The 22,508-nt window shown below is 49.7% G+C and overlaps 1 protein-coding gene across 1 annotated transcript; it reads left to right on the top strand.

Moving 5' to 3' along the window:
• Window positions 1–5,750: 5,750 nt before the first annotated feature.
• On the top strand, window positions 5,751–18,347 carry LOC144153514 (uncharacterized). The gene is made up of 2 exons (XM_077685147.1): window positions 5,751–6,599; window positions 18,331–18,347. The coding sequence occupies exons 1-2, from the start codon at window positions 5,951–5,953 to the stop codon at window positions 18,345–18,347; spliced, it is 666 nt and encodes a 221-aa protein (XP_077541273.1). The 5' UTR covers window positions 5,751–5,950.
• The last annotated feature ends 4,161 nt before the right edge of the window (window positions 18,348–22,508 follow it).

The raw sequence follows: 22,508 nt of genomic DNA, 5'->3' as shown, positions 1-22,508 counted from the left end.
CCGACAGAGCTTCTTATTGGCCCCACAAACGTCATCAAGGTTAAACTCCCTGTTGGAAGACTAGGCTATTGGAACGATAGAGTGCCGACAGAACTTCGTATTAGCCCCACAGGCGTGCTGTGAGCCCAACAAGAAAGTCTTGTTGGACTTTTTGCCCGGGGCATAATAATATGGGAACAAATTCTTAGGTAAATTCGATTTCGTTGAGGACACGGATGCCTTGCGTAAAAGTTTTATTTATAGGACTACAAGAGGCATTTTGTAGCCTTCCCTTCCCGTGCACCCAGACATCGAAACGAACCTTCTGATACACTCGAAGAAGTATAGAAGTGCAGAGTGGAGTTTAAGCATTCAGCACGTTTTGTTCAATTTACGAACAGCAATTTTAGAGCATTTCCCCTGGTCTATGTGGAGAGTTCATATCTAAACCTCTCAACGGGAGGTGAAATAGTGCAATGTGCGGTTTAAACATTCAGCCTGTTTTTGTGCAATTTTGCATGCTTGCATTCACACACCGTTCTTTTAGGCACCCTAACGACAGGGTGCGAGAAGAAATACTTTTTAGCACCCCTTTAACGGTCATAGCACCCTTTGAAACTTTTGATTACACCCCTGAATTTTGGCACCCTCGAGATGGGGTGCCCGACAAATATTTGGGTGCTTGAAAGGTGCAAAAAGGGTGCAAAATGTTCAGTACACCCCTCTAGCACCTTAAAGGGTGTAAAAATGTTAAGATTTACACCCCTTAATTTGTGGCACCCTCATGATTGGGTGCCGGAGCAATGTTTTGGTCCCTAAAAGGTGCAAAAAGGGTGCAAAATGTTGCGTGCACCCTTTTAGCACCTTAAAGGGTGTTAAAAAGTTTAGTGTGTACCGCCGATGCAGCTACACGGCGCTCCTATGCGGTTTGGCCACAGCTTCCGTGCTCCAATTACTTCTGACGGCACCTGTGCATTCTTACTTTTCAGTCTCATGCCAAGAGCGCGTATTTGATCTGAATTTCGTGATATGCGACGCCATTTTCTACTTTGATTTGGCTCATTCCTGAGCTAGAGCTGCAATTAGGCGCTTCGGGCATCACTTATGCTGATCAGTTTCGCTCGCAGTGCGAGCGATTGATGGTGGACTTTGCTGTTAAACCGAAAACTGTAACTCAAATGAGTAGACACTAGCTGAAGCAGTTCCAAACAAACTATCCAGCCCTCTTATTTTGCCTGCATTTTTTCACGAATGTCATTTAGCTTAAAATTTATGGCCTCGGCCCGTCAATTTAACCGCCGTAATCCTAACTCAGCCACTGAATATTATTCCATTTCAGCAATTTCTTCCAGGCATCTATTATATTTGGAAAAGACTAGAGTGCGGGAAAAGCCAAATGAACAGCTTGTGAAAGTATTGAACAACAACGTTTTGTGCTTAATTTCAAATGCATTGCAGGTTCGATGTTCCCATGTTCGCTCTACTAAATGATGTAGTCACTCCTGCTATGTCCGGTATCTGTACATATATGAACCATTTCCGGGGAGATTACTATTGTCTTCACGACAGCACACTCATTTGCGGTTTACAGGGTTATTGATGCGCTAACATACAGTCTTCATGCTGCGTGTTTTCCACTAAAAGGAGGAAATATTAGCTACATTTGCCTGGTAGAAGGCCGACGCCATGAAGGAAATTTTTCCGGAGGCAATGTGTGGCCTGTTCGACCGGTGGAATTGAGTCAGCTGCGTCAAAACGATTAATTGGTTGTTCCATCAGCGAAACCAAATTGGTGGTCGTCAGGGGTGTTGCCGTGAAGCACAGAGTGTCGCTATCCTCCAGCACCTCGCCTTCACTTAATGTTTGCCCCGCATGAATTGGCCAACCTTTTTTTCGTCGAACCACATTCATTCAGCTCACACAAAAGCTAAGTGCTCGGATCACGTGCGTCTTTGTTCCGTTACCGGGTCCCCATGGCTGGTCACCCTATTTTATTTCTCGTAGCTTTTTAGGTTTTTTGTTGGAATGAAAACAAGACATTTCTTTTCTGTTCAATGGACAACGTCAAGGCAAGGGCAGCTGGCGGTATGCATGGGTGTTTTGCGAGAGGAGGCCCGCTTTGAACGTAGGCCCAGCCCAGCTACCTTTCTTTCCACGTCAGGTCACCGTTAACGGATTTTCATTCCCTAAACGCGTCCTCCGGCTACGCGGCTGACGTAGCCGATGAAAGAGCCCTCGATGAAATAGATGGACGATGCGTAAGTGAGTCCGCAATGTGGGCCGGGCGGTGTTCGCTGAATCATTGATTTACAGCCGCATTTCGCTAGGCCCTTTGTCCCCCCCTAGTGCATGCACTACGGTCGGGTTACCTTTTCCTTGCACCTAAAGCGCCCTTTAAAACCCGGGGATTACAAACTGTGCCATCACACCTGACGTCACCAAGCTTTACGCGTGGGATGGTGAGCGACAAATGCCGCACAGAGTTCAGTTTTATCTCAAAGAGAAATCTAAATAATGGTTGGCGAAAGGACACACGAAACCGATGAATCAATACCTGGGTATTGTTTTTAATGGCCACAAAAACTGCTCTTTCATCAATATTTTTTCAGTATCTGACCATCTGTTTTAGTTTCCTTAGGAGCGGCAGTTCGCGTTTTCCGTAGTACATGTTCGATAGTGCGCCAAGTTTTGGGAAGGTCATAATATACCTCGGCAAATTTATTAGTGTAGTAAGTAATCCGGGAGTTTTTAATCACAGAGCTCATCTTATTTCTGATCTTTGTATAGGTATTCTCAAGTCCCTGTTTCCTATATATTTGTGAAATAGTTTTTTTTCTTTTATTCGATGCAATAGTTAGTGGGTTATCCAGGGTATTGTTGCTTTCTTACTCTTCTTAATTATTTTGACCGGAAACCCACGATCATATGCTCCAATAATTTTATAAAAATATTCCCCGCTCATCATTGTAGTCAGCTCCCATCTGGCGTAGCAAGTCTCGTCACTATGAGGGCTGGCCTCCTCTCCAGTCCACATTAAAGAGCCCCCCCCCCCCCTCTCTCTCTCTCTGAAAATATTAAGTTGTCGCGTTCACGCCATTTTTTTGTTTTCCCCTGATCATTGGCATAGTGCCCTTTCTTATTTTTATTTTTTTGCTGCAAACTATATAACTGACGCTTGTGCTTAGTCTCCGAGCTTCACTTCGTTGTTAGTACTTGCAGACCATGAACAGACTTCCTGAACGCCATAGATGATGCCATACTCTTTCGGCACATGGATCACTTGTAAGTTTGGTAGATTACGAAACGCTCGTTCTAGTGGGTTGGTGCTCGAAACAGACGCCGCCTGTGGCCTTCCGCAAAGAGGATTGAGCCATGCGACGTGGGAAACCTCGTGGCATATAGAAACACGACGTGACTGCGAGACGCCTAATGTGAAGCGAGAAGATTTAAGGCAACTATTTCCCGCACGCCCAGAGGCAAAACGTCCGTGGAAAGCGCCGGGACATCAAAAAGTCACTTACCGCGAAGTCCAAAGGAATGGCTTTATGCTTTCAAGGACTCTCAAACTCTGTCTCCCTCCTTCCCGCTGTTCTTATCGCCTCAAGTAGAGTGCACAGAATGCGCAACAAGGCAGCATTATCGCATTGCGACGGGACCTGTTTCCCACAAACAAACAAAAATGGCGCAGCTTGCATTAGTGGTGCAAGGATGGAGAAACAGCATAGCGACTGCCCCCCTTCCTTCGTTAAAGACAAGGCTTTTTGCACCTCACATGGATTTCCGAACTTGCCGCTGAAAGTTTTCTATGACTGGCGAGCCCGCATCGCTTTTTCCGCAGCCTTTCACATCTCACCCAAAGTGCACCGCCTTAGCACGCGCTAAAACCGGCGGCAACTGGCTTCGCTAAATCAGCGTCTGTAGCGCGATATGTTCTGCACTTAACGCGCGGACGCACGTGGACGGCTTTCTTGGTATTTTTGCGAGCTCCTCACGTGCGCAATCCCACGCGCAAGCCTGGACACTGACGGGAGCTCCTCACAAGGCGCGCGCTTACCTGCGCTCGGTATTTATTCTTGGTGTTTTTTGGTGGACGCCACTTTTGGCGGGCGCCACCGGACTAAGCTAAAGCTTAAAAGCTCTGCTGTTACGAATAACAATATAAAAGAAAGCGAAAAAGCCATAGACAAAGTATTCCACAATTTCTTAGTGTTGAAATAGATTTAAATTGTTTAAAAAAAAAGTGCAGAAAAGCATGTTCACTGGGTAGACCCGAACATCTACGGTCGGAATACTGGTCGCGTGCAATGCCAACTAGGCTATCGGGGACTGTACTACAGGCTTTATTCACCATCTTCTCTATCCGAACCAAAATGCTCACTTTAGTACATGCACTTACGTATTTGCTATTCGGATTCATGACAACCTCAGCGTGCATTGCGGCCACGAATTCGGTGTGTGAATAAGTCACTTTGTACTTCATGTGCATTGAATTCCAGGACACTTCACAGCAAAGAAAATGAGTATAGTTTTCACAGGCCCCGGCTCCGCCACCTTTAGAATCAATTCACTCTAAATGTCAAGCAATCACGCTCTTAGTTGCACACGATCAGCACGGGGTTCCACATTCTCGCCACAACGTAAGAGTCAGGGCATGCACAATTACAACTTGTATTTATTGAGGCATTAGCCTTAAATCCATTTTTCCAAGCTCACGCGTTGCGATTAAAAAAAAAGTAGACAAAAAAAACTGGTGCGGCTTCTACTAGTGGTGCCAGGCGAGATTAACTGGGGAGGTGGCAGTCGACCCACTTTCTGCCCACACTGACAGCGGATACCAGGAGAGAAGGAGAAGAAAGAGCAAGTCTACACGTCTACATGTGCCTCGAAAAAGCGGGCCTTACACCAGCCTCTCAACTTTCGAAGGCCGGAGAACCACGTGCGTGCGTGTATTTGTGCACATAACTTGCTGTACATACTTGGCAGTTTCCATAATATGTACATAGCCTATTGTAAATAGTCTGTATATAAACTGTACTTTTCTTTGTTGTCGAATTTGAGAATATAGCCTGTCATTTAAATACCTCCCCCTTTCTCCAATCCTTGCCTAGATATGTGCACTCTGGCGAGCGGGAAAACTTCATCATGGTCAGTTCAGACGAAAACGGGGCAAGAAGAGTATGGACGACACCAGCGCTGTCGGTGACAAGACCGTGACCAGAGCGCTTAAGGTTGTAGGTAAGCATGGTCTTGCCAACCCCCCACCCCCCCCCACCCCCGAGACACATAACTCATTATCGCTTGCCCCTTTTTTGACGACATTAAAGTTTTATTCATCCATTCATTAGGCGGGCTAATACACCAGACACAATCGCCCCCTACCAACTATAATACAGTGGAGCCCACATATAACGGCCCCACTTAAAAGGAACTTCCACTTATAACGAACAAAACGTGCGTGACCGTCAAAATATACGTTATTTCAATGGCATAAATTCCCACGTACAACGAACGTCTTTGAGCTCTGCCGGTCGGTTACAGCGAACAGCCGGCGCAGCGATGTGGGTTGAAATGTGGGCTGGCTACATCGCTTCAAGGTGCGGCACGGCATTGTTTTTAAGTTGATTGTCGACGAGGCGGCGTCTGCAAGTGACCAAGTGGGCAAGCGAGCAGCGCCGGCATCATGTCTCACGCATCCCGCTTCTGCATTTCGCAGGCTTTGATTACGCTGCTACTGCTGCCATCTCCACCGACGATATTCACTGCAACGGGCACTCCGGTCTCGCTGCCACCGCCGAGCCAACCTTCTGACGACCACAATCAAGAACATGGCTTTTTCCACGCTTGGCCTGACACGGTGCGCCGGGATTCCCACGCAACACCATCGTCGGTGACGTCGCCAGTTCCAGCGGCCAACTTAAACAGCTGCTGGCACGACTACCGCTTCAGTGGGCAAGCGAGCAGCGCTGGCAACATGTCTCACGCATCCCGCTTCTGCATTTCGCAGGCTTTGCTTACGCTGCTACTGCTGCCGTCTCCACCGACGATATTCACTGCAACGGGCACTCCGGTCTCGCTGCCACCGCCGAGCCAACCTTCTGACGACCACAATCAAGAACACAGCTTTTTCTACGCTTCGCCTGACACGGTGCGCCGGGATGCCTGCGGAACACCATCGTCGGTGACGTCGCCAGTTCCAGCGGCCAACTTAAACAGCTGCTGGCACGACTACCGCTTCAGTGGGCAAGCGAGCAGCGCCGGCATCATGTCTCACGCATCCCGATTCTGCATTTCGCAGGCTTTGCTTACGCTGCTACTGCTGCCGTCTCCACCGACGATATTCACTGCAACGGGAACTCCGGTCTCGCTGCCACCGCCGAGCCAACCTTCTGACGACCACAATCAAGAACACGGCTTTTTCTACGCTTCGCCTGACACGGTGCGCCGGGATGCCTGCGGAACACCATCGTCGGTGACGTCGCCAGTTCCAGCGGCCAACTTAAACAGCTGCTGGCACGACTACCGCTTCAGTGGGCAAGCGAGCAGCGCCGGCATCATGTCTCACGCATCCCGATTCTGCATTTCGCAGGTGTGTAAACGGTTTTCGCTACATGCTAAGCGAAGTGATAACCGTTATTTACTGCTGCTCCCTTGCCCACACGTATTATGTGAAACGTTTTCCGAGTGCTTTTCTATGATCCTCATTTTGCTCTGTTCTGGTGACGTCGAGACAAATCCCGGGAGACAAATACCTGTTCCCAGGCCCTGCTTGATCTAGAGGATTTAACCGAGGACCCTGCACAGCATACAGATATTCTTTTTCGTCTTCTCAAGGATGTTCATGCACAGCAGACGGAATCGTCAAAGAACCACGCCGAGCTGATAGCCGACATAAAAGCTATAAAAACAGGGCAGAAAAGCATTGAAACAAAAATTGGCGCTATTCAGAAGAGGTTAGACGCCGTAGAAGAAAAAAAATTTCCGCGCCTTCCCGCGAGGGGAACACGAGTAAATGCAGAGCGTTGGGGCCTCAGTACTGATTGAAGGCAGTGTTGCTTCCATCGCTTCTTCCGTGATGCTGGAGTAGCAGACACGAGTAAACGTGGGCACGAGCGTCAACCAAGGAAGGAAGGAGCAACGCAGTGACTGAAACACGAGCGACCGCTAGCCGCTATATTTGCAGCGCGCGCAGTAGAGGGAGAGCAGTACGGGGGGGAGAGCGCGCATGCGCAAGCAGCGCGCGCCCTTCAACGCCCCACCGCGCTGCTATCACGAACGGGCTGACTACGACGCATGCGCGCGCCAGCTGCTGTTGAGAGACAGGAGGGAAGGAGAGGCGCACCTGCTGCGGACGCGAAACTGTTGACACCGTCCGACGCAGGAACAGGCGAGGCTAAGAAATGCTCTGCATTTAAAATGAAAGCATTTGATCGCATGGATGAGGACATGATACACCTTCAGAGCTCCGTCGACACATTAACAACTCAACAAGATAGCCTGCAATCACGCGTTGATAATCTGGAGGACAGGTCGAGACGCAATAACATCATTCTTCGAGGTATACCGGATGACCGCGAAACGTGGGAGGAATCTGAGGTACGCGTAAGGGAGGTTTTACATGGCGTTTTAGACCCGTTACCCGAGACTGCAATTGAGCGTGCGCATCGCTTGGGGCAATATCATCCAGGGAAATGTCGCCCAATTAGTGTTCGATTCTCAAATTTTAAGACTAAAAACAAACTACTGTCTGTGCGCAATTAACTGATGGAAAAAGATGTCTCAGTAAGCGAAGACTTTTCGCCCAGTACACGTCACGCAAGAAAGAAGTTATACGAATTTGCCAAGACTCAGACTGACGATTTCCAGATTCGGTACAACAAGCTCGTAATGAACAAAAAACAGTACATCTACAATCCTGTAACTGATACCGTGAGTGCAATCGCTCCCCAAGTGGCGCCAACAAACCACAACGGGAGTGCTGCGCATCCGTCTAGCGCATAGGGGGGCGTGAGGGGCAGTTGTCGCCACGTTCATTGCGTATCAGTACTTTTCACTAACATTCGGAGTGTTACCAACAAACGCGATATCTTAGCTTCTGCCATAGATACGATTGGCGCCGATATAGTCGTATTAACAGAAACTTCGCTGCACTCGCACGTACAAAACAACAAAATTTTCCAAACCGCTCATAACTTCACAATTTATCGCTGCGACCGAAATAACCGCCAAGGGGGTGGTATCCTTTTGGCCATTTCGAAAGGCTTCAAATCCTACTGTATTCATATCCCAACCAACTTAGAACCTATACGGGCCATCATTGAACTGGGATATCAGAAAATAATCGTGAGCGTTTGCTATCGGCCCCCTGATCATACTTCCGACTTCATAAACGACCTTCATGACATAACACACACAGTTTCTTCTCGTTATCCTCACCTGCCTTTATTTTTATTGGGTGATTTTACCATTCCTAATATAAATTGGGCTACCGAGCCACCTACCATCCTTCCACCATCAACATTAGCCAAAGAATTCGTCGACCTGTGCTCTGTATTTTCCTTCTGTCAAGTAGTTCATGAACCAACAAGAACAAAACTTTCAACCACCAGTACCCTTGACCTCGTACTAACAACCAGACCTGACGTTGTTTCGAACATTACCTACGCACCAGGTTTAAGTGATCATTCATTGCTGTCGTTCAACATTAAGCTCGCGCGTCGGAAACCGCTTAAGAGCACCAAAATAATTCGTGATTATAATAAAGCAAATTTTGAAGGCATTAATCATGACCTGTGCAATTTTCTTGACACTTTTCTGGAGGGTTTTGACGAGCGCACTGTGCAAACTGCAATCTGTTTGTACGTAAGGTAGATGAACTAACCAACAAATACATTCCCGTCCGCTCCATCACTACAAACTTACTCGCTCCATGGTATAATAACCACATTAAGCGACTATCTAATAAGAAGAAGCGTCTATACAGATTAGCAAAGCGTTCCAACAACGCTGCCCGATGGAATTCCTACAAATTAGCGTCTGCTGAGTACATCAAAGCAATTCAATCTGCTAAAGACACATTTATCAATACCACTCTCCCATCCATGCTACCTAAAGATCCTAAAAAGTTTTGGCGCGTCATAAACCCAAGCAGTGAACATACGGTAACCCTTACCGATAGCTCTGGTGACGCTGCAGCCCCCGAGCAGTGCGCTTTATTTCTCAAGAATTCTTTCACTCGTAATTTTTGTCGCACCATTAATGTTCCTGTGCCTCCCAAGAAATGCTATAACTACCCAGTCATGTTCCCAATAATGATAGATTCTGTTGGTGTAGAAAACATAATTAAGGCCCTGAAACTTTCATCCGCCCCCGGTTGCGACCTGATTACCACCAAGTTCCTTAAAGGTACCTGCTCCTACTCATCCATTATTCTTGCTAAAATTTTTCAACAGTCGCTTCATGAAGGCATATTACCAATCGAATGGAAGATTGGCAAAATTGTACCATTTCACAAGTCGGGTGACAAGCATTCCCCATTAAACTATAGACCCATCTCGCTTACTAGTATTCCATGCAAAATATTTGAGCACATTTTGTTCTCTAACCTTGCAAGCTTCCTGGAGTCTAACTCATTTTTTACGCGTCACCAACATGGCTTTAGGAAAACATTCTCGTGCGAAACTCAGCTTGTAGTCTTTACACACAAATTAAACGTCATTCTTGATCAATCTAGCTCTGCTGGCTGCATATTTATAGATTTTTCCAAAGCTTTTGATAAAGTCTGTCACAACTTACTGTTGCACAAATTAAATGAACTTAATGTAGATCCCAGGCTTCTAACATGGCTCGAATGCTTTCTAAAAAATCGCTCTCAATTTGTTTCAGTTAATAACGTAAGCTCTGAGCCAAGTGCCGTTCATTCCGGCGCACCACAAGGCTCCGCACTAGGTCCACTGCTCTTCCTTATATACATTAATGATTTACCTTCCTGCATTACCTCTAATATTCATTTGTTCGGGGATGACTGAGTAATCTTCCGGGAGATAACTTGTGATGGTGATATAACCTCTCTCCAACATGATCTTAACTCCATTTCTCTTTGGTGTAAAACATGGCTCATGGAATTAAATAGCAAGAAATCTAAATTTTTACGCGTTTCGAGAGCAAACCATGAACTTCCAACCTATTACCTTGATAACACACCTCTTCAATCCGTGACAAACTATAAATACCTTGGGGTGCATATATCAACTGACCTGACCTGGACTGTTCACTGTAATTACGTAATTAAAAATTCTAACCGAATGTTAGGTTATCTCCGCCGCAACTTTTCAACGGCCCCTTCTTCCTTGAAACTTCTTCTTTACACTACATTAATACGATCTAAACTTGAATATTCTGCTCCAGTATGGGATCCTAGTCATGCTAACCTAATACACTCTCTTGAAATGGTACAGAACAACTCAACTTGTTTTATACTTTGTAACTACAACCAGACAGCAAGCATAACAGCCATGAAATCCAGCCTTAACCTGCCTTCACTTTCATCCCGTCGTAAAATGTTCCGTCTCCACTTGTTTCACAAGCTATTTCATCACCCATCGCTACGGGACGGTCTTATCATGGTTCCTAGTTATATTTCACCTCGCCAGGATCATTCCCATAAAGTCGGGTTGCCCCTTTGCGAGACTCACGCTTTCTCTCAGTCTTTCATACGACGCACCTCTGAGGACTGGAACCGCCTTCCCGCATCAGTGGCAATCATTGAAAATCACCTTCACTTCAAAAGTGCGTTAGCTAATTATGTGTAATTTAGGTCATCAAAGTATGCTATTACCTGATGTTGTGTTGTTCCGGTACAGTATTTATTTTCTTGTCGTTTTTCCTTTCTTGGTCAAATTTTCATAATACCCGCGCCTTTGTTTGCTATAAAGCCTGTTAGCTAAAACTTTATAATTAGGAACTTCTGCTCAATGTAAAATTCACAGCTGCATTTTGTCAAACTTTTGTCCTTTCTTTTGCAACCACTCCCCTCTGTAATGCCTTTTGGCCCTGAGGGTATTGCAAATAAATAAATAAATAAATATGTTGCAGCGGGGCTTGAAAAAAACGGAGAAGTAATTTCAAGCTATGGGGAGCGCGGCGTCTACAGCGCAGATGAAACTGCGTTATGTTACCAGATGTTGCCGGATAAAACGCCCGCTATGAAAGATGACACATGCACTGGCGGGAAGCATAGCAAAGTGCACGTCACAGCTCTGGTGTGCACTAACATGGATGGCAGCGACCGCCGCGTGCCCTTCGTCATCAGAAAGTAAAAAAAGCCGCGTTGGTTTAGGAGCTATGTGCCCGTGCGCTACAGACAAAATGGTAAGTCTTGGATGTTGCGCGATTTATTCGCGGATTGGCTGATCCCGATCGACCGTAATTTAACAACGTACGGGTACGAGCTAGTTGGTACTAAAATTCAGTTTAAGTTAGCGCTCGTCCGTGTCCCCTTCGTCCTTTGTCTTGCCTACTGCGCTCTACGGTGTTTCGATCGACCGTGACATGCAGAGGCAAGGCAGGCGCGTGTTGCTCGGAATGGATAACTGCTCTGCGCACCACGTGCAAACTTAAATGATGGCAGTGACTCTGCTTTTCCTGCCATCCAATACCACTTCGAAAGTGCGCCCCTTGATTTGGGAATAATACGTGCCGTTAAGGCATCGTATAGGCCCCGCCGTGTGGAGCGCTTGGTCATATAGCTGTTGACTGCCCGGAAGGCAACTTGCCGTTTGGAGTTTCGCTGTATTCAGCTGTAGAGATAATGAAGGCTGCATGGTATGATGTCACAGCCACTTGCGTGCGGAATTGTTTCCGCAAGGCCGGCTTCGTCGACACACAACCTAAAGCCGAGCCTGATGTTTCCGATGGTTAGTCCGGCGGCAATTTGTGGCAGCGAGTCATCGACTCCGACATGGTGGCCATGACCTCGACTGGGACGATTTCGTTTGTGCGGAACCGCGGAACTGCGGTTCCGCACACGGAACTGCGGAACCACGGAACCGCGGTTCCGCACACTGCGGAACCGCGCACGGACGAGGGGTATTGTAATGACGTGCGGAGGAATCGTTAATGCTAATCGTTAATGAAGCAATGCGGAGGAATCAGACACGAACGACGATGAAACTTCTGAGCCTCCGCCTATAAGCGCGCCTGTTGCAATGGGCTACACAGAGGACCTTAAACAACATGTTTACGCCAAGGGCATCGGCGAAGATCATGCGGCTGCTCTAAATAAACTGGAGACCGCCATAATCAAGTCTTCGCTGCAGAAACGACAGCCATCACGGACTTGTTTGGCGAAAAAATAAATTGTGTTTTGACATTTTTGTTACTATGGTCCATTTACTACGAACTTCGGGATATAACGAACGGAGGCCGCGTGACGCTTAGGTTTGTAGCGGCCACTTCGTCATCAACAGCAAGCGCCCACCATCATCATCATCGGCCGCTGCCTCCATCGTCAGCAGCGCGTGGCCTCGACACACGGCGAGCCACGCGCCACAGAACATCATGGCTTCCGCAGTGCTCGGCCGCACACCACGGGCTGCTCCCTGATTCTCGGCCCATGCTGTCGTCCCCACGCAACTCTAAATAAATGTAGGCCCTGCCACACCGTCTCATCGGCTGCCTACAGGTTCGTTATAAGCGGGCTCGACTGTAGCGGGGTAAGAAAGATTGTATCTTAAAATTTTGTTCTTTTTGTTTTTGTTTTAAAGACGATAGTCTTTCTTCGGCTACTTAAACGCAGAAATTTTGGCCTGTCTGTCTGTCTGTCTGCCTGTCTGTCTGTCTGTCTGTCTGTCTGTCTGTGTCTGTCTGTTATTCGATTCAGCCACCCGGCCAAAGTGAAACAACCTGCTTAGTATTCTTATACCCACACCCAAACCTAAACGCGTAAGTCCGGTGACAGTCTTCATACTTGTTAACATTGTTTAACATTACACAAATGTGAGGCAGAAAATCAATCCATAAGTGATATTTGCAGTGTTCCTTTATTAAAAATTCGTGTATGCTTGTTTTTCGCGATATCAAATAAGTGCTACATCAACTGCACAAAATCGTCGCCTGCTGTTGCCCGCCCACTATAGCTCCTGGTGGAAAAAAAATCAAACGGCTACAGTAACGAAACGTACCACTGGGTAGGTTTCACGTTCCTCTTTGAATGCACGCGGAGTAGGGCTACGTCGTTCTGTACACATTGTAGTAGGGTGCCCCGAATCACGCGCGTCTCCGCCGTACGGCAGCGCTGGCATCGAGGCACCCACCCTGGAGCAGTAGAAAGCGATAAATTTAATTTGAGTTGACGAAACCTCAAGTGTGTTATCTTGGGAGGAACGAGACGGGAGATGAATCGCATGAGAGGTGAGCGGGAAACAGAAGGGCGGTGTTGGACCTCTGGGTCCTGTAACTGCAGCGCGATGCTCAGAAAGCGGAGCGACACGTCTTCATGGGATGGAGCTTTAATGGAATGTACTAGGAAAAGCCGGCGCGAGCAGGCGCAGCCACGAAATGAGGCGACATCTCGTGACGAGCACAATGAAATGATGGTGATCAGCGGCGTCTGGTGGAAGGGGTAAAAAAGAGGAAGTCACAACAGGAGGCGTTTGCATTGCACGGGAGCTAGTCGACTATGGTCTTTCGTCGGCATTTGCAAGGAAAGGAGCAGATACGCGGCCATTTTTTAAGTGCGAATGCACTTCTTAAGCGAGCCTGAATCGTCCGCCGCCGTCGTCCGCATAGCAACAGCTGCGTGTGCGCGCGCTCTTCGTCTTCCCTAGCAACGGGGGGAGATGGGCGCGCGCTACTCTCCTCCTCCTCTCTCCGCTCAGTGACTGCGGGTGTTGGGCACCTCCTCTCCACTTCGGGCGGGAGAGCTCTCGCTCGCGTAGCGGGCGCTCCGCATTCCGACGCGTGAGGGCGCTCGTGTAGCCCTCGTCGTAATGGCGGGCGCTACTCTCCTCCTCCTCTCTCCGATCAGTGACTGCGGGTGTTGGGCGCCTCCTCTCCACTTCGGGCGGGAGAGCTCTCGCTCGCGTAGCGGGCGCTCCGCATTCCGACGCGTGAGGGCGCTCGTGTAGCGGCCTCGTGGCGCGGGAGGGTATTAGTCGAGCGCGCGCCGTCGTCGAGAGCGGTCGCTGGTCCTGCATCTCGATAACGATGATGGCGGACCGGGCAACGGTACCAGCAATAACGAGTAAAATATCTTTCTTTGTAGTTGTGTGCGTGTGTGTAATCTCTCGACTACTCATTAAGATCACGATATCCACCGTAATCGCGCAATCAACAACCGTGCATTCGCACTTACACACTCTCCCCCTCGGGGAAGTGCGAGGGAATTTTTTTTGTTCTACGAAGAAAAGTAAAATGTAGCAGAAGATAATCATCAAAAATCTATTCTTGCGTTATTTTATAGCTCATTTTGTGTTGATGTACAATAGTTGAATGGCCACAGCGAGAGCAGCAGAGCTGCACCTGGAAGCGCAAAGCGTATGTTTCATATCGCCTGCATGCAGCCGAGAGTAAGCGACAAGGAGCAACGTACGATTTCAATATTGCCGCGCATTTCTTTCCACGAGTTGCGACCGCGAGTAGTCGGGGCGTTGATACCGTTTTGATTGGTCTAAGGGGTTAAAGTTCCTGGATGATCACGAAGCTGATCGTGCGAAAGGAGAAAAATCCCTGAATGACAGTGACCGCGCTGTACCAATAACGAATGATCGAACCATTTTTCTTCGTGCACCAGTAACCGTCACCTATTTTTTCGGTTTTCCAGTTATGCCTCTGGTTCGGGAAAAATATCGCTTCTGGGGTGATATTCCAGAAGGCCCGAGGTTTGTCTACTCCCGAGTATCCGGTTGCTTGGGATATGAAAGTAGTGATAGTGGAGCATCCGATACACCTCAAGCGAAACCGACGCAATCGCGCGCAGCACGCCTGGCATAATCAGCGCACCGTATTGGGGCCGCTTACGTTGATAAAGGAATTCTTGTGATATCAACAGCATGTAGAGCTATCTGAAATTGATCTGCAATCCTCATTCCCTATCATAAAGTAGACAACCCCACTGCTACTTTGAAATCCCCAGCATGGCTGTTGGCCACGCCCGGCGCGGGGCGGTCCGTTTTTCTCAGTGTTCTGTTCTTCCACTGAATTGTTTGTTTCGCCGTGGCAGGTAGACCCAGGGCAGCTCTGTGCAAGCACAAACCAAGTAAGCGAACGAGCTCACTGTAGCGAACGGAACGCGCCCTGCTCCTGACTACCAAATGTGGCTTTTGTTTACGGCTGGGTAGAGTGTCCACGGCGGGCGCTTATCAGAAATCGTCCAATTCAGTGTGTCAAGAGCGTGTTTGGGCATTTGCGAGTGCGTTTTAGACGTTAAAGTTGTGTTGTGTCATTTGTCATCGACTGTGTTTTCACGGTACATGAAGAAGGCTCCCGTGGGAAAATCGTGTAGAGGACAGGTGATTTAAAACCTCTAGGGAGTATATATTTTTCAGAGTGCGGTTGCAGAACGACAGTTTGTCAGCTTTTGCAGAGAGACGCGTGGAGCGGGATTTCGTCCTTGCGGCGACCATGCCTAAACGTAACCTAGAACTACAATCCAGTTGATGTAACTTTCGGGGATATCTCAAACCACAACAACGCTGTTCATACTTTCAGTTGTCAAGTACACTTGAGAAATTAATAACTGGATTACGTACTGCGAGCTTAACTCAAAGTGTGGACCACTGTTTCAAATAAAACAATTCCACGTAACTATTGTCTTTAAAGCGGCGTCATCACCATCCTCCAACCACCGTCATCATCACCATTGACATCCCGCTCACGCGTAGAACATGACGGATACTCCACAGTGGAGGGCATTGCTCGCCGTCGCTGCCTTACCGCCGTGACGCAGGCTCTGCTACGTAGAGTAACTGTGTACCCGGCACAGTATCAAATTTGCCCCTACATCCGAAATGCCGACTTTGGTCTACTTCCCTACAGTTTCCATGACTGATAACACCCCCCCCCCTCCCCAAACTCCTCACGCGAGGCTCAAGCTCTGGCGGAGGTAAACTTTGAGGGTGCTCTCCTCATCTCCCTCCCCACTCTCTACGCATAAACCACCACTCCTGAAGGAATTGCCTAACCGTCGCCGCTACTTGCCTCCGAATATATTACCAGTACTACAGATCTCCAGCAAGCCTGCCGCAACAACATACGTGGACATATATCTCACTTTCCGCCTCACGGATACTCACATCTGTCGACCTCGTCTTCGACCGCTCCAGCGTCTGCATTCCCGGCCACTTGTCCCTCGAGAGAAATGAGACGGCTCAAGCCACTTTCCTCGCACTACCATAACGGGCATTTTCCTGAGGGTCATAACCCACTGACCATACTCCTCCACCTCTCACGGTTTCATCACGCTACCACGACATCCTTCATCATTTTCGTAACCTTCGCCGTACCCTTCCCCAACCTTACACTCGAGTAATCTAGGAGGAAGCCTTTATCTGGCATGGTTTACGAACACCTATTACAACGCACCCACCCTCTACTCCATCTCGCCCGCCCAACACCCCCTTAACAGTCACCTCTTCCCCTGTAATGCTACCTACAACAACGAGTGGGCTTGTAACACACCCCTCTCTTGCCCTATGCCAACCCGAGCAGCGGGAGGGTCTGCTGATCAGCTCAAACCCAGCTGACCAGATCTCTATCGCCACCCGCAAAAAGGGCTGCAGCCAAGGCCCAAGGTTACCTGGACTGAGGAAAACCCGCCCCTACGAGTGTCGGCTCAGCCACCCCTGCTCGCTAGGAAAGCTGTTTGTTCATTCTTCTGCTGCGCCCCCTCCCCTGCCAAAAGGAAAATAAATACATTTATGGCGTGCTTTTAGGTTCACCATCGATTGATAACATGTACCGATAGCCCTGTAGTTTAAACATTTCATGGGGCCGTCGCATCAAAGCTGTGGTGGAGAACGCAAGGGGAAATAGCGTGTTCCTGTCCTTAACTATCTTTTGAATTCAATATGTTTTGAAAAAGCTCAATCTTTCAAATACCAAACTTGTTTTCGTTGAAAATGTCGAGTGAACGCTCAAATAGGCAACATCTTTTTTTCTTTACCTTTTCGAAATCCTTGTACAAGACAACGAAACAAGAAAAATAAAACTTGCGAAAATGCCAATTACTTCGATCCTTGCAATCCATTGAATAAAATCACTTAAAAGAATACATAACTGAGATTTTTTCAAAGGCTCAGTGAAATGCTCGGCGTTAAAAGTAGAGTCCGAGAGGGTACCGATCTCTCTTGCCTTGGAGGAGAGGAGCTTGGGAACTATAGAGTATCTTAAAGTGAAACTCGTCGTAAATGTTTTTTTCGGCATGCTCAGTGCACCCAAAGCAGGCTTCATGACCCTTCAAACCGAGGATACATTTTTATTTTCACGTTTAAGTGGTCCTTAAGCAATGAAAACGAGCAGAAGTACTCCTCTTTTGTCAGAATAATTAATGTGCCTGATGCCGGGCCCCACTGAATCGGGATTTCTAACGTTTCAACGCCTCACTAATTATGGCCTCGACCTTTCTCGACAGCACTGAACTGGCGAAGCGATGAGTGCAGCGCTCGGGGTTTAAAAAGGTGAAAGTCAAATCTTGCTCCTTTACTCAACGCTGAAGCTTTGATTTCCATCTCGGTGCAGAGAGGGCAGACCGGTCAGCCGGCACGACCTCGGAGCATTTTAAAGCTGCGGCGGCTCGCTTCTGTGCATACTGGTTCTTTTCACGCACTATCATGTGAAGGTTTTGCGCGTACTCGCCTTTTCCCGAAGGCCACTGTTCTCGGGCTGAACGAAGTAATTGCGGCGTCTATCTTTAGGATTGCTCCGGCGCATCCATTGGAATGGTGGAAGAAAGAAATAACCGTGGCAGAAAATTATTTTTTTAGAGTAACTTTACACTTGGTCGGCTGGTGGACCGTGCGAGGACGACGGCCAGGGCCCATGGCATCCTGGATTAGGGACACCACCAGCCAAGAAAAAATGGTCGGGTGTTTACAATAAAGTGCGATTGCACTCCTACTTTTTCACGACAATCTATTTGCTATATCTTTCAAATTTGGGACACAAGAAAATACAGGAGGCGGCTGTGAAGCTGTAGAAACCGACGCCATTGTGACATAATTGATGGTTTATAGGAGTTTCGCTGTCTTTTACCCGTGCCAGTAGAACATAATTACAGGGCGTGTGTCGTTTTATAAAACAGCCCCTTCTGTCCGTTGTGCAGTAAATTTAATTTCAGCCCCGACGTCCTGCTTCCAGTATCGGACGCGGTTTGAAATTTTTAATGCGGAGCACTCAGTGGCCGACTTTCTGTCGTAGTTTGTCTAAAGTAGCGGTGTCTAGCCACCATCACACAGCACTCGGCAATACTGCGGCAGATGTCGCGCCTGAACATGGGCGAGCGATCCTTCCAATACGTCAAGGATTTCCTCACGGAGCGAACCGCGACCATCGTGGCGGGAGACGTGGAGTTACCGACGAAGACGCTCGGCAGCAGGGGCACGCCGCAGGGAGCGGCGATCTCGCCGACGCTGTTCAACGTCGTTATGATCGGGGTGGCCGAACGCCTCGGCTCCCTCCCAAGGGTACGACACACCATCTGGACCACGGGCGGCAGCGACGGCGAGATCGAAGAATCGCTCCAGCAGGCCGTCGAAGCGGTCGAAGAACAACTTCAAGGAACAGGCCTCCAATGCTCCCCGGCCAAGTCGGAGCTGCTGCTGCTGCGGCCGCCTCGAAGTTACAAGACCGACAACGACGAGCCGAACATCAACGTGCGCACGAGCGACGGTATCACCATTCCCAAGGTCGACACCCTGCGCGTCTTGGGACTTCACATCGAGAGCACGCGCCTAACGGTTACACGGTACAACAGCTCCAAACCAAGGTACACAGGGCGATGGGGCTCATCAAGAAGATATCCACCAAGTACGCCGGCATGCGCGAGCGCAACACACTCAAACTGACACAATCCTTCGCCGTCAGTCACCTGGCCTACGTCGCCGCCTTCCACACCTGGAACGCCGCCGAGCGTAACAAGCTGAACGCTCTCATACGCAAGGCACACAAGGTCGCGCTAGGTCTATACACGCACACTAACACGGAAAGGATGTTAGAGCTAGGAATGCATAACACTATAGAAGAGATCGCAGAAGCGCAGCAAACAGCGCAGACCGCTCGCCTCGAGCAAACGCGCACGGGCAGGGCGATCCTAGAACGATTAGGACACAGGCCGCGGCTGCAGGAGGGTAGGGACCGGCTGCCGCTTCCGCGGGTCCTGCTCGAGAAACTGCAGGTCCCACCGCTCCCGCAGCACATGGACCCACAAGAGAACAAGGAACGACGGCTGGCCAGAACCCGAGCGCTCACCGGCACGTACTCCAACGACACCGGCGCCGTGTACGTGGACGTGGCCCGATACCCGGGCCGACGACACGCGTACGTGGCCGCAGCAGTCAGAGCAACGACGGGCGAGCTCGTCACGGCCGGCAGCGTGCGGGCCAGGTCAGCGGAGCAGGCGGAGGAGTTGGCCATCGCGCTGGCCCTCTCGATCCCGGAATGCACGACAGTACTGAGCGACTCCCGAGCGGCAGTCACCAACTTTGCAAGAAATCAAGTGTGCGCGAGTGCGGTGAGGGCGTGCGGGGCCCCAGACCCAATGCGCGCGCCGATAACGGTACGGTGGTTCCCGGCCCACATGGGCGCAGTGGGACCCGAGACCAACCGGAACGAGGACGCGGACAGGGCGGCGAAAGCGCTGACAGGACGCCCAGCCGACCCGCGACCCGCTGTGCCTCGAACGACCGAAACCGGCAACGACGGAATCGACGACGACGACGGCGAGGACGTCGACGGCGACGATACGGAGGCGGAGGAGCCCGCCCCGGTGACCACGTACGGAGGGGTCCTGGAGTGGTACCGGGAGCGTCGCAGACGCTACCCGGGGCCGCACCCCGACCTCACCAGGCAGGAGGCGGTGCTCCTCCGCCAACTGCAAGTGAGAGCAACGTGGACTCCCGTGTGGGCCGTACACGCGAGCCCGGAGCTCTACGAAACATGTGTGCGGTGTGCGGGGCCGCGAGGGCCACCCTAGCCCACATGATGTGGAACTGCGACGTGAACCCTGACTCATCCGAGGCGCTCCCGCCTCACCTCGCCCGTGCGGTAGGCGAAAGAGATCTGGACTCACAACGGGCCGCCGCGCAGTTTGCGCTGAGGGCGGTCCAACGCCCAAGCGCGGGTAGTTGCCCCCTCCTAAGAGGGGGATAGCTCCTGCAGCCGAAAAGCAGGCAAATAAAGATGTTACACCCCCCCCCATAACGCGAAGTCACGCGCCGAAACGGACGCTTCGAAAAGATCGTCGCTTTCCTTTCAACGAGATAGAACCTAGGCTCTCGCGTTAGGAGGCCAATTTGAATCCCATTGCGCCACGCAGGCACGCGTTCCTTATATGCGAAGTTTTGGGGTGATCTTCGTGCTGCGCTGTTGCCATGGGGGCAGTCGTTGATAGGCGGGAAATCAGTACACAGCAATATAAAACAAGGAAAAATGCCCTGAATCAACACATTAAAGCGGTCCTGAAATAACTTCCGCGGATGCGTGAATGCACATTTACCCAAATAAAGCAATGTATTAGCCCTCTGTCCCTGCAAGAATTTTGTTAAAGCGATGAGTATTAGCTGAGAAATCGTAAATCAAAAACCACGCATTATCGTCGCGCCGTATTTCCTCCTCCTTTACACTTTTTCTTCGCTGTTGACGGCGCGAGAGCCTTCCTTCCCATGATGCTACGCTCCTCAGCGGTGACGCACTTCCGCTATTGCGCACCTCAGACTGCCGTCTGCTACGGGCAAGCTCTTTTGGCTTTTTCATCTTTGTTGACACCATGGATCCTGGAAAAACGAACGAAAGACCTGGCCGCATGTGTGCGGCATGGCCTTGCCCTTTCGCGGTGTACATACGTTGCTGCAATTGCTATCGGCGGCACGTGACGTTTTATCGACGGCGAATTCGCAGCCGCACGGGGAGGATCGTGCGCTCGTTCCCTTTGATGCGCCGCGCACTATTTATCCAAAAAGCCGTCTAAGATGTGGCCCCGCTGGTGCCGGGTCTTATTTTGCGGCGGTGGTAATTCCTACCGGCGGCATGTGAAAACGACATTTTAAACCGACACAGAACCCGTGCACAAAAGGTGCCGGATCGGATCGCTTTATCAGTGGCGATGAACAGGAAGGCGCAGAGAAAAACAGCGCCGCAATCGAGCAGCGAGCACCCGTGTTCTGACAAACTGCACCCATTTATTGCATTCAACACTGACGGGAAAGCGTCTGTTGCCATTTGTTTGGATAGTCGTAAAATGTCTAAGCACTCCGGCACTCCACTAGCAGATCAGCCGGCGAGTCATTTCGCAAAACATTCGACAGATGGCGCCGTATGCATTAGCGTGTGGCTACGAAAAACTTATGAGACGCTTTACTAAAACTCCCCTCGCGGTGTTTACGTAGCGTGACGCAACAATTTAGCGTTTAGCGTGTGCAAAGGCAACAAACGCTGCACCAAAAGTCTCTATTAGCATCAAAATAGCGTGCGTACGTGAGGCCGCAACATGGCGGCAAGTAGCGCCGTAGCGCGAGATGGAGAAGAGATTTTGTTGCTTCCGATGAACCAAGTTCTTTGCCCCTGTGTTTTTAAATACGTCAAGTGGTTAAAACGTCGCCCTCACGCAGCTCTGTATTGTCGTAACATCGCTGACTGTCCGAACGAAGCTTGCAGCTAAGCCAAGGCACCGTCCGAAGCTGTGTGTGAGTGTGCATCGCCTCCTGTTTTGTGGACGCGTTCGTTTCGCGATGAAATGCGACGTTGTACTTCTGCGGGTGGATAGTGCTTCCCATGGTGTGGATTATCTTTCTCGAACGACGTACCACTCAACCTCGCATGGGGTATGTGCAGTGTGCCTGGCTTAAAAGCCTTCTCTGCTTGCTCGCCAGAGTTAAGTTGCCTGCTGTTCGTCCCCGCAAACCGGGCGCGAGGTGAGCGCCGAATTCGCGACGGGCAGGAGGAAGCAACGGATCATCTGTCAATCGCGGATCAGTCTCGCAACGCGTTCTGTGACGTTGTGTTCGTTCGAAACGAATCTCTGGATTGTTTTGAAGTTGAATAAAATGTATGCGTCAAACCCGGGCATTCGGCTCAGGGCGTTTTCTGCGATTGCACAAAGGAAGTGCCGCGGGGCTTCAACGCTTTCTTTATGGAACGCACTCACGTAAGATGATATCCATGTCGTGTTATGGCCGTGTTGCATTCAGTACAAACGTTTAAGCGTTTGTTTACACTTGTTTCGTTTGTCGTAAAATGTCGAAGCACTCCGGCACTCCGGTGGCAGATCAGCCGGCGAGCCGACGGCTGAGCAGACGACACATCTCTTCCGGAAGTGCGTG

Source organism: Haemaphysalis longicornis, unplaced genomic scaffold (genome assembly GCF_048455015.1).
Source record: "Haemaphysalis longicornis isolate Haplotype H1 unplaced genomic scaffold, Haemaphysalis longicornis Haplotype H1 scaffold_9, whole genome shotgun sequence".
In the NCBI taxonomy this organism is placed as follows: Eukaryota; Metazoa; Arthropoda; class Arachnida; order Ixodida; family Ixodidae; genus Haemaphysalis; species Haemaphysalis longicornis.
The sequence above is the reverse complement of the archived record's forward strand: the minus strand, read 5'-3'. Positions and strand labels throughout refer to the sequence as shown.

Coding starts and splice junctions, on each gene's coding strand:
- LOC144153514 (XM_077685147.1), top strand. CDS start 5,951: ATGTCTCACGCATCCCGCTTCTGCATTTCGCAGGCTTTGCTTACGCTG.